Raw genomic sequence first — 13,185 nt, forward strand, 5'->3', positions numbered from 1 at the left:
AATCCAGTTTCCTTTTTCTTCTAATGCATTGAAATGGGACAGCTCTATGTTTTCATTTTGCCCCCGCCCAATACATTGCTTTAGAAAGAAACCTAATTCTGCTCTTCTGCAATGAGAACATCCCTACCCCAGACATTGGCAATGATGAATAAAAGTAATTCCCCAGCATAGGCTGCTCCAGAACGAACAGCCACTTGAGGAGCAAAATAAATCAAAGTTCTGGGGAGTCTCACACAAGGCGATAAAGCCTGAAGTTATGTATTACTTTTGTCTGATGCCTCATGACTGTTTTTGACTGAATCCTTTACGGGCCACCTAAGAGAAATTAATAAGCTATGTGTAGCATGCTGCGAGGAGGAATGGCTGCTGTGATAGACTGGAATGGTTCCTCTTACCCTGGTTAAGGATTCACAAACTGTTACTGTGTAACCACACTGCCTGTTCTGTGGTGCAGAAGGAAATATTCAGCTATCTAAAAAGCATTTGTGGTGGTGCATGTTCCATTTCTCACACAATTGATGATATCGACTCAGCATCAGGATGTTGTTTAACCCAAATTCTGGAACCCTACTCGTGGCAGCCATTTTTCATTTGTCCTTTAATAATTTGTCTATCTCTTGCTATTTCTCCCTATCTGTCATTGTCTCTATTGCTTACTCTCTCTGTCTCTCTTTCTCTTTTCCTCACTATCTCTCTTGTTTCTTTTCCTCACTAACTCACGTTCTTCCTCTCTCTCTAGAAGGCTTTATTTATTCATATGCAGTGCTCCCTGCTCTTCTCTCCTGGCTACCTGCCACATGATTATGCTTTAACCCTGTTAGAGCTGAAACACATTACCCCGTGTCATGGCCGTCCCTAGACATTAGCAACCGCTTAGGGCCCCGTGGCCGCCAGGCAAGCCCCCGACCCCCAAAAAAACATCATTTTTTAGGAACTCAGTCTGGGTCTCAACTTTACGTTGAGAATTAGAATAGTAGAATATACAAGGTGCAATTTCAAAATTTGGTTGTGCATCAGCAGTTTTTCTCTTGTTATGTCAGTCACTGACAGTCATTCAATTATCCCTTGTCAGCTATTTATTTTGGTATTGGTAATTTAGTCTACCCAGCTGTCTAAACTTGTAGTAATCAGGGTCAGGGGCCCTGACCTCCAGGGGGCCCCCATTGATTTTGTTAGTCACTCTCACTCAGATATGGCATAAGTCTTGGAAAAATCTATAGAATTGCAGGAAATTAGCTATAAAACTGCAAAATCTTCTCTCCGCCCCATGGAAAAATGTGTAGAATTGCAGCAAACTTGATTTTAACTTACTTTTAATGCATAAGCATGGTAGCAATTGAAAGGGAACAGTTTGGAGATTATGGGAATATTATTAGACCTGTTGAGGACACAACAGTTCACCTAACACAAGACCGACTCCAAACATTACACTGTTGATTACACTGTGAATTTTACATTTACTGTACACATTTGCATGATAACGAAATGTGAAAATACTCTGAATACATTCAGTGACATGATAAGAATATGAAAAATGTGGGGTAGGTGCAACATAAGACAACGACAGTGATAAGGGTTTGAATCTCCCAAGTGTTAACAGTTCCTAATTAATTTCAATGCACTTTATGACTCAAAGAAGAGTCTCCAACTATAAGGTTAATTTTTTGAGCTCTCCTAGCTGTGCCGTTGAGCAACTAGAGCAAGCACACTTGTAGTTGTTTTGTCTGGAACACAGCCCTGCATCCCCGTCAACACACAATTACTGTTGTTTACGCAATCCAAAAACAGTCCATTATAAATCACAATCTGGGTCAGGTGGGCATCATTTGAAAGCGTCTTCTATTGCCAACATGACTAGCTAAGTTACAAAATATGATCTTGCAATGTTAGGCTTTCACAAGGAAATTTAGAGAAAGAGTGTAATGTTGGTGTGTATAGAAAGGAGTTATGTGTGCATTGTTTGTGTTTTCTTCACAATAGACAAACACAGCCTCAGTCTGTTCAGAACAACCCAGGATATGACACCATGCCATCTTGTAACTGTACATCAAACATAGTGATTATAAACGTTTGACATGAGTTTTATGAATGTATATGACATGAGTTTAATGATGACAAAATGTGGAGTGCACATTTGGCTTGCTTGTATGACATTAAAGTGGTATTTACTTTAATCATCAATGTCTCATCTTTCAAAATACATTGAGTCCTCTTAATTTACAGCATTTCCCTCACTCAGATAATTACCGGGAGGGATGGGGGGAACTCCTTGTCGCAAATGTGTGCATGTTCAGAACAGCTGTCAGTCAAAACCCATACAGCGCTGTGAAGCACAGAGTCTGAGCTCTGACTTAATTTATAGCATACTACTGTGCAGACCAACACGTTTCAATTTAGGCGCTTATCAGTGCCCAAATCTGCCATTTTCAACCTGTCTATGGGTGTGAGTGTAAAGGGTTAAACTGCATCATTATCTCTACGCCTCATGGGGGAAAAAATTGAATTGCAGGAAACAAATTCTAAAATGTTTATGTTTTCTCTCTGCCGTCAAGAGGGGGTCCAATAAAATATGTTGTACTCGAGGTGAGGTGCCCCGAACTAAACTTTGCTTAGGACCCCCAAAAGGCTAGGGCCAGCCCTGTCCCCTGCATCAGAACTGAGGTATCAGGGATGGAATGGTGCATACCCCCTTCCTCTCTACCGTGGTTGAAAAGCCTGGAACAGGGTGTAATAAAAGTAGAGGGGACATTCTCCTAGTTTGTGTGATTGGAAGTCAATTTTGGGATTCTGCCCAATCATCTGCTGGCTTAAAGGATTGATAGGATATCATACGCTGTTCATTGTTGATGCCTTCACACACACACACACACACACACACACACACACACACACACACACACACACACACACACACACACACACACACACACACACACACACACACACACACACACACACACACACACACACACACACACACACACACACCATCCCAATAAGCCCTCCAAACCCTCTCAAGGTTCTATGCCGTGTACCTTTCTCAAACACCTCAGGTACTGTGTCACAGGATAACAGGTGTGCCATTACACAGTTGAGTCTGAGTGACTTCAGATTATTCTGAGATATGTACAGTTGAAGTCGGAAGTTTACATACACCTGAGCCAAATACATTTAAACTCGGTTTTTCACAATTCCTGACATTTAATCCAAGTAAAAATGCCCTGTCTTAGGTCAGTTACGATCACCACTATATTTTAAGAACGTAAAATGTCAGAATGTATCACATTTCTTCACATTCTCAGTGGATCAGAAATGTACACACACTCAAATAGTTCTTGGTAGCATTGCTTTTAAAATGTTTAACTTGGGTCAAACATTTCGCGTAGTCTTCCACAAGCTTCCCACAATAAATTGAGTGAATTTTGACCCATTCCTCCTGACAGAGCTGGTGTAACTGAGTCAGGTTTGTAGGCCTCCTTGCTCACACATGATTTTTCAGTTCTGCCCACAAATTGTCTATAGAATGATGTCAATGCTTTGTGATGGCCACTCCAATACCTTGACTTTGTTGTCCTTAAGCCATTTTCCACAACTTTGGAAGTATGCTTGGGGTCATTGTCCATTTGGAAGACCCATTTGCGACCAAGCTTTAACTTCCTGACTGATGTCTTGAGTTGTTGCTTCAATATATTAATATATTCACATCATTTTCCAGCCTCATGATGCCATCTATTTTGTGAAGTGCACCAGCCCCTCCTGCAGCAAAGCACCTACACAACATGATGCTGCCACCCCCGTGCTTCACGGTTGGGATGGTGTTCTTCAGCTTGCAAGCATCCCCCTTTTTCCTCCAAACATAACGGTGGTCATTTGGCTAAACAATTCTATTTTTGTTTCATCAGACCAGAGAACATTTATCCAAAAAGTACGATCTTTGTCCCCGTATGCAGTTGCAAACCATAGTCTGGCTTTTCTATGGCAGTTTTGGAGCAGTGGCTTCTTACTTGCTGAGCGGCCTTTCAGGTTATGTCGATATAGGACTCGTTTTACTGAAGATATAGATACTTTTGTACATGTTTCCTCCAGCATCCTCACAAGGTCCTTTGCTGTTTTTCTGGGATTGATTTGCACTTTTCACACCAAAGTACGTTCATCTCTAGGAGACAGAACATATCTCCTTCCTGAGCAGTATGATGGCTGTGTGGTCCCATGGTGTTTAAACTTGCATACTCTTGTTTGTACAGATGAACGTGGTACCTTCAGGCATAAACTGGAACATGCTTAACTCCCCAGCCATCCTAAAATCTAAGCTTGATGCCCTCAATCTCACACACATTATCAATGAACCTACCAGGTACCACCCCAAAGCCGTAAACACGGGCACCCTCATAGATATCATCCTAACCAACTTGCCCTCTAAATACATCTCTGCTGTTTTCAACCAAGATCTCAGCGATCACTGCCTCATTGCCTGCATCCGTAATGGGTCAGCGGTCAAACGACCTCCACTCATCACTGTCAAACGCTCCCTGAAACACTTCAGCGAGCAGGCCTTTCTAATCGACCTGATCGGGGTATCCTGGAAGGATATTGATCTCATCCCGTCAGTAGAGGATGCCTGATTTTTTTTTGAAATGCCTTCCTCACCATCTTAAATAAGCATGCCCCATTCAAGAAATTTAGAACCAGGAACAGATATAGCCCTTGATTCTCTCCAGACCTGACTGCCCTTAACCAACACAAAAACATCCTATGGCGTTCTGCATTAGCATCGAACAGCCCCCGTGATATGCAACATTTCAGGGAAGCTAGAAACCAATATACACAGGCAGTTAGAAAAGCCAAGGCTAGCTTTTGCAAGCAGAAATTTGCTTCCTGCAACACAAACTCAAAAAGGTTCTGGGACACTGTAAAGTCCATGGAGAATAAGAACACCTCTTCCCAGCTGCCCACTGCACTGAGGACAGGAAACACTGTCACCACCAATAAATCCACTATAATTGAGAATTTCAATAAGCATTTTTCTAAGGCTGGTCATGCTTTCCACCTGGCTACCCCTACCCCGGTCAACAGCACTTCACCCCCCACAACAACTCGCCCAAGCCCACACCATTTCTCCTTCTCCCAAATCCAGTCAGCTGATGTTCTGAAAGAGCTGCAAAATCTGGACCCCTACAAATCACCCAGGCTAGACAATATGGACCCTTTCTTTCTAAAATTATCTGCCGAAATTGTTGCAACCCCTATTACTAGCCTGTTCAACCTCTCTTTCGAGTCATCTGAGATTCCCAAAGAGTGGAAAGCAGCTGCAGTCATCCCCCTCTTCAAAGGAGGGGACACTCTTGACCCAAACTGCTACAGACCTATATCTATCCTACCCTGCCTTTCTAAGGTCTTCGAAAGCCAAGTCAACAAACAGATTACCGACCATTTCGAATCCCACCATACCTTCTCCGCTATGCAATCTGGTTTCAGAGCTGGCCATGGGTGCACCTCAGCCACACTCAAGGTCCTAAACGATATCCTAACTGCCATCAATAAGAAACAATACTGTGCAGCCCTACTCATTGACCTGGCCAAGGCTTTCGACTCTGTCAATCACCACATCCTCATCGGCAGACTCGATAGCCTTGGTTTCTCAAATGATTGCCTCCCCTGGTTCATCAACTACTTCTCTGATAAGAGTTCAGTGTGTCAAATCGGAGGGCCTGTTGTCCAGGCCTCTGGCATTCTCTATGGGGGTGCCACAGGGTTCAATTCTTGGACCGACTCTCTTCTCTGTATACATCAATGATGTCGCTCTTGCTGCTGGTGAGTCTCTGATCCACCTCTACGCAGACGACACCATTCTGTATACTTCTGGCCCTTCTTTGGACACTGTGTTAACAACCCTCCAGACAAGTTTCAATGCCATATAACTCTCATTCCGTGGCCTCCAATTGCTCTTAAATACAAGTAAAACTAAATGCATGCTCTTCAACCGATCGCTGCCTGCACCTGCCCGCCCGTCCAACCTCACTACTCTGGACGGTTCTGACTTAGAATATGTGGACAACTACAAATACCTAGGTGTTTGGTTAGACTGTAAACTCTCCTTCCAGACTCACATCAAACATCTCCAATCCAAAGTTAAATCTAGAATTGGCTTCCTATTTCGCAACAAAGCATCCTTCACTCATGCTGCCAAACATACCCTTGTAAAACTGACCATCCTACCGATCCTTGACTTCGGCGATATCATTTGCAAAATAGCCTCCAATACCCTACTCAATAAATTGGATGCAGTCTATCACAGTGCCATCCGTTTTGTCACCAAAGCCCCATATACTACCCACCACTGCGACCTGTACGCTCTCGTTGGCTGGCCCTCGCTTCATACTCGTCGCCAAACCCACTGGTTCCAGGTCATCTACAAGACCCTGCTAGGTAAAGTCCCCCCTTTTCTTAGCTCGCTGGTCACCATAGCAGCACCTACCTGTAGCACGCGCTCCAGCAGGTATATCTCTCTGATCACCCCCAAAACCAATTCTTCATTTGGCCGCCTCTCCTTCCAGTTCTCTGCTGCCAATGACTGGAATGAACTACAAAAATCTCTGTAACCCTTATCTCCCTCACTAGCTTTAAGCACCAGCTGTCAGAGAAGCTCACAGATTACTGTACCTGTACAAAGCCCATCTATAATTTAGCCCAAACAACTACCTCTTCCCCTACAGTATATATTTATTTTGCTCCTTTGCACCCCATTATTTCTATCTTTACTTTGCACATTCTTCCACTGCAAATCTACCATTCCAGTGTTTTACTTGCTATATTGTATTTACTTCGCCACCATGGCCTTTTTTTTTGCCTTTACCTCCCTTATCTCACCTCATTTGCTCACATTGTATATACTTATTTTTTTTCTACTGTGCTATTGACTGTATGTTTGTTTTACTCCATGTGTAACTCTGTGTTGTTGTATGTGTCGAACTGCTTTGCTTTATCTTGGCCAGGTCGTAATTGTAAATGAGAACTTGTTCTCAACTTACCTACCTGGTTAAATAAAGGTGAATCTTTTTAAATGTTTTATGGAAATTGCTCCCAAGGATCAACCAGACTTGTGGAGTTCTACAATTTTTTTTCTGAGGTCTTGGCTGATTTATTTTGATTTTCCCATGATGTCAAGCAAAGAGGCACTGAGTTTGAAGGTAGGCCTTGAAATACATCCACAGATACATCTCCAATTCACTCAAACTATGTCAATTAGCCTATCAGAAGCTTCTAAGGCCATGACATAATTTTCTGGAATTTTCCAAGCTGTTTAAAGGCACAGTCAACTTAGTGTATGTAAACTTCTGACCCACTGGAATTGTGATACAGTGAATTACAAGTGAAATAATCTGTCTGCAAACAATTGTTGGAAAAATTACTTGTGTCATGCACAAAGTAGATGTCCTAACCGACTTGCCAAAACTATAGTTTGTTAACAATAAATTTGTGGATTTGTTGAAAAATTAGTTTAAATGACTTCAACTGTATCATGTGCCATATGTTTACTGCTCTGGGCAAGTGTTCTGCACACATCAGTTGTTTATGAAAGGCATCAACAACAGTATATGATAGTTCTGATAAATGTGTTGCGTAGAGGTGACACCATCTTGCTGATGCAATGTAACAACAGTGGACTTAAGAAACTGCCTGCCATTGTTGATAAAAGACAAATCAAACAATTACCTGGGTGAAGTCTGTTGGGAGGACAGATTGTTTGAGAAAGACAATCTCTTAAATATCATAATGAGTAATCACTCCCAACTGATACAAGGTCAAATATGTCTGTGAGGACTCTGTGGCTCAAACACAAAATACTATTGGTTGATAATGGCTTCAAGTGCTGTAAAGGACAGGCTGGACCTTGATGTGTAAACTACAGGGGGATTAATTGAGATAGATAAAGGCTTTTGTAGCAGATTTTTTGATAGTTTGAACACCTCAGAGGCAAAAGGCATAGTTAAAACCTAGCGCTGTCAAAGAAGCAAGCCACATAAGCACCATGACTTTAAAGGCTTGATGGCAAAACATACAAGTACAGATTTTCTAGAATAGATGAAGTGTAAAATGGGGTTTTAAAATTTAAATAGACTATGGAAAATGACCATTGCTGTTGGATTCACACTGGTTGATTTTTTATTAGATGAACACTTGCATGTATGACATTTAGAAGTGATCACAAACCACACACACACACCCACTACTTTCCTGCTGGGTTTGTCTGGTAACATATAGAAGGTAAGACACAGAGGCTTATATTCACTGCTGTATAACCAAAGTAGAGTAGAGTCCTTGCAGTTCTGTCCCTTCCTTCTTTTTGCTCTCTGTGACAAATGATTTGGGAGTAAGGTATGAGGTGAAAGTGCAAACAGAGAGCTGACATCATGTGTTCAAAAGGGCACACCTTCCATTGTGCCTGATAATTGTGTTGTCATCCTAACAGTGAAGGGCATAAACCCTTTGTCATGGTCTGTAAATAGCCATGGCTAAACATGGGTGTTTGCCAAAGCAGCAGTAACATGTTACTTAAGGTCAACAGGTACGATGGGTTATTATGCAGTCATAAGTCATTGTAGCACTTATCAGGAGCACTTATAATTTATAACCCCATCATATCTTAGTAGTACTGTACAGGCCTACAGCGGTTTTGTAGACGGGAGATGTTTGTGTCGATCATACCAATAACGTATAGTGATTTCACAACTAGAAATACAGAGAATTCAACTTTTTAAGGGATGTCATTTCTTATTCTTCTCTCTCCCTCTCTCAGTTTTGGCCTTGCTTTGCACATACCACTTTGCCTAGTTATGCCAAATACATTGAAATGCAGAGCCGCTGGAGGTATATGATAGACTTGGTGTTGGTGCACCTCCGGCTAAACAGTCCAAACAGTTCTCAGCAAATGGAAAAGGGATCTGATACAGCAAACTGGAATCTAATCAGACTACACCTCCTCCTCTGTCATTTCCTCATTCCCTTACTGCCAGAGATGTCCCTGATTTTAAAGGCAAAACGTGTCTGAGGTCCATATTTTAACATGCCAGTAACATCCCTACAAATCATTCTCACAAATGTTCAGCACTTGTTTCATACTCCAAGAGAGGGTTTGTTATACAGTTATAAATGGTGTCAACCTCTGACAACATTGAGGAAACTCCATGGTTTATTTTGCCTGTCATTAAATGGCCAGGGAAAACCCATGATTCAGAATGAGGCTGTATGAACTGCAGTAGGAGAGAGAGACGCAGACAGGGGACAGTAAATGGGGTCACAGGAAGTTCCACAAGCCCTAATTTCACATCAACCGTGCTGCTGTGTTGGCTTAGATGCCATTTGTTGGGGGTGGGGTTGAAGGGTGTGGTTTGTGGTTAGCCACACACACACACACACACACACACACACACACACACACACACACACACACACACACACACACACACACACACACACACACACACACACACACACACACACACACACACACACACACACACACACACACACACACACACACACACACACACACACACACACACACACACACAGCCTTACTGGAACACAAATAACCCCTACTGTATGTCTCTGTGGAGAGAATCCAAGTATCTCTAAATATTTGGTGAGTAGGGGCTAAATGTGTGTTGAGCGTTTAATAAGAGTTTAATGTGAAAGCAAACCACAGCCAAGTAAATGGGTATCACAGGACACCAAGTATGTAAGGAGTACCTAAAGGGCTCTCGGATTACAATCAGTATAGAGCAATAATATCAAAACTATCTATCTATTTCCCTCATACACTTTCTACTAAACTGTAAACTGTCAAGAATTGTCCGATGTCACATGCACAATTGTTGAAAGTACCATACTGTTGCTTATCACTGTCTTCAGTCTTCTTTGCATTGCATTGTGGATTTTGCCCATTTATCAAGTCAAGGCTGGGCAACCCTGGATGTGGAATGCAACAGGTTCTGAAGGATTATGTTTTAAAATGTAAATAAACAAATGTGAGTCCACACTATGTCAGTATTGAAAAAGCAGTGATAATCGTATTCTTAATGAAATGAATAACCAGTTGAGTTTAGGCACCAACTAAAACACGAAGGTATTCAGAGGAGCACGCCTATTTTATTAAGCATTTCATTTACACCTGGTGAGTAAATGTAATCCATTCACTATTGGAAAAGTAGGCCTATCTCATTTAGGGTAAATACATGTTAACAACCATGTTATTACATGGAGAACAGTCCTTACAGTGAGTGTCAGGGTCATCGTGTCATTTTAACATTTAATGTGAAAAATTGCAGTAAAATGGAAGAGGGCAATATGTCTACTATAATGAGCAATGACAGTTCTCTAATCAAATGTACTACATCGCATTACTCACAATAACGAATGTGCTAGGTGAAATTGATTATAAAACCAATTAGTTCTTCAAATGATCGTCTCAATTCAACTGGACAGACAGGAAAGCAAATTTGACTCATCATTTGGTGTCCCTCAACGGAAGACGTCTATTCATCAACAATTTGGTTCATGGATATTGGGCTACCTCTACAGCACAGGGGACTGGAGCGCATTTCACACATGATTACGTTCATACGTTGACTAATTTCAGTCATCCACTCCGCACTGAATAAACAGCACCGCCCCAATCTCGCCTTGGTTGTTTGTTTTAAGTGAAGAGCGATCCATCGCAGAGCGCCGGGCTCGATTGACACTGTCTGATGATCTGCTACTGCGGCTGGCTCAGAATAACAAGGCTGTTCACTAATACCCGTCTATCAGGGCTTTCGCCAAAACACCGAGGGAATAGGATCCAAAAAAGCCAACAACGCAAGCAAGAACGCCGCGCCGCCGAAGTCCGCACCACAGGATGGCTTCGGGAGACCTTTACGAGGTACTGTGAAACCATGTCTAAGCGAAATACTCAGTAATATTGACGAATAATGGAATTAGGAAGTAAGGGGAGGTCCTCGTTAATGGAGAAAAAACGAAGTCCTAAACCATTTGACAGGCGAAACTAACCAACCCTCTCGAGAAGATGAGGCTCGTCTTTTTTTCGATGTGCCTCGGCGACTTTTGTATCGGGTGAATTGTATAGAGTTGTGAGTGTTCGAGTTCGCGATAAGATCATAAAATATAAACTCCTTGTCGGTCGCGCGAGTTGAAAGTCATGATAAAGTGACAGGAGCACTAAACGTACACGTTAATTTGCTCCAGACGGGTGATGTTTAGGAAGGTGCGCATGCCAGAGGACAGGCAATGTATTATTAGCCTAGCAAACATTTAGTGGAGGTGACAACAATGTAGTGGAGAAGCTTCGATGTAGTTATTGTGGTTTAACTAGATGATGCATTTGGCGTGCCAGAATGTGCGCCTCAACAATTCCGGGGCGCAAAGTTTGCCAAATGTTGGGTGATGGATGGATGGAATAGCCTAGAAGGTCTCGATGATTACGCGCACATCCCACTGGGCACACACGTCAGTTCAACGTCTAGTTTTGATTTAGGCCTACATTTAGTTGAGTTTTCAACTAACGTGGATTCAACGTGAAATCAATGACATGGTGCCTTGGATTTAGGTTAAAAGTTGTGCTAAAAAAAGATGTCCTTAAGTTGATGACTTTTGCAAATCCAATCAGTTTCCCACGTTGATTCAACGTCATCACATTGCTTTTTGGGGGGTTGAAATGATGTGGAAACAACGTTGATTAAACCAGTTTTGGCCCAATGGGATGGCATGACTTTTATGGTGATGGATTGGATTTATTGCTGCCAACAACTTGGTCAGTCTTCCATGCTCGTATTGTGCCTATTGTTGTCAATGTTGCTGACTCCAACTCTTCTTTATTGGAGGAGTAATGTCATGCGACCATGTTTCAGTTTCTTTTCACCATGGCCTATACCAGTGGCACTACAAGGTCATCAACTAGTTGGATTCCCTGGTCATCACCAGATAGGTAAATAAGTTGCTTTGCACTTGACCTATTGTGTGGCATGTCACCATCAACTGTTGACCAGGTTGACATTAGTGCTTGTTCTCAGCTGTGAGCTATTTCCTGCTGTTTGTTGTCAAAACTAAAATGTGTGCTTTCCTCTGATTTACTGGCTAGAAATTCTCTGTGAGATTGTTTCACTATTGCTTTGAGAAATGGTTCAGGCTGTTTAAATGGCTTCTGAAATTATCCCCGTCTGACTGTTTTCCTTAGGCTGTAGTGATTTATTATCATTCTTATTCATTACATTTACATTTGAGTCATTTAGCAGACGCTCTTATCCAGAGCGACTTACAGGAGTGAGTGCATACATTTTCATACTGACTCGCCTTGGGAATCGAACCCACAACCCTGGTGTAGCAACCGCCATGCTCTACCAACTGAGCCATTAGTAATAAGTCATTTTTAGTCATTAGGAATAACATTGTCATAAGGCCTACATTTCCTGTGTTTGCTGACATAGTTGGAAAATGTGCATGTCCACTTTCCACCAAATACTCCTCTTCAGGTGTTTGAATCCATATTCAGTCATTTTAATCGTTGCACCGTAAACAGTTGACATTAAAAAATGTAGTAATGAGAAATGCATTTAAATGATGGGAGGTCTGTTGCTCTATATAACCTAACAAGCCCAGGTCACATTTCATATGGCATATTAATTGGCTACAACGTAAATGCAATTTCTGACGGTCAAAACGATCACTTATTGAAATTGACAGTTAGCACATGTTCTTTCTGGAAGTGCCTTTTTTGCACATAGATCTGTGTATTCCAGTAAGTGAGGTGAGGTGAACTGGTTCAAGCACATGTGGTAATACAAGTGCGAGAGGAAGACTTCACTATCAATAGTGTCCTTCTGTATTGCTCCTGAATTGTATTCATGAAATGTAGGCCTGTAAGTGTGTTACACATGAAGGTGTGTTTAGGCTACCTAACAAACTGTAGGACTATGATACACTTAGTTTAGAAGAATTAAGAAGCTATGATTTGCAGAAGAGGAATTTGAACTATAGTTTTTATTTTCCAATTAGGAACTACAACATCTAGGCCTGTACACCCAGTTAAATGCCATGCAAGTGGAATCAAAATGATCTGAATCAAATTTGAAACATTGAAGAGCACAGAATGATTGATATTTCAAGATCATGTCTCAACTTAATTTCACA

The 13,185-nt window shown here is 41.8% G+C and overlaps 1 protein-coding gene across 1 annotated transcript in view; it reads left to right on the plus strand.

Annotated features, from left to right (window-relative positions):
- The first annotated feature begins 10,542 nt into the window (after positions 1–10,542).
- Positions 10,543–13,185, plus strand: part of LOC129834719 (chromodomain Y-like protein 2) — an 80,877-nt gene continuing 78,234 nt past the window's right edge. The window contains exon 1 of the mRNA XM_055899953.1: positions 10,543–10,921. Within this exon, the coding sequence (XP_055755928.1) occupies positions 10,898–10,921 (24 nt within the window). The 5' untranslated portion in view covers positions 10,543–10,897. The remainder of the gene's footprint in view (positions 10,922–13,185) is intronic.

Source organism: Salvelinus fontinalis, chromosome 35 (assembly GCF_029448725.1).
Source record: "Salvelinus fontinalis isolate EN_2023a chromosome 35, ASM2944872v1, whole genome shotgun sequence".
In the NCBI taxonomy this organism is placed as follows: Eukaryota; Metazoa; Chordata; class Actinopteri; order Salmoniformes; family Salmonidae; genus Salvelinus; species Salvelinus fontinalis.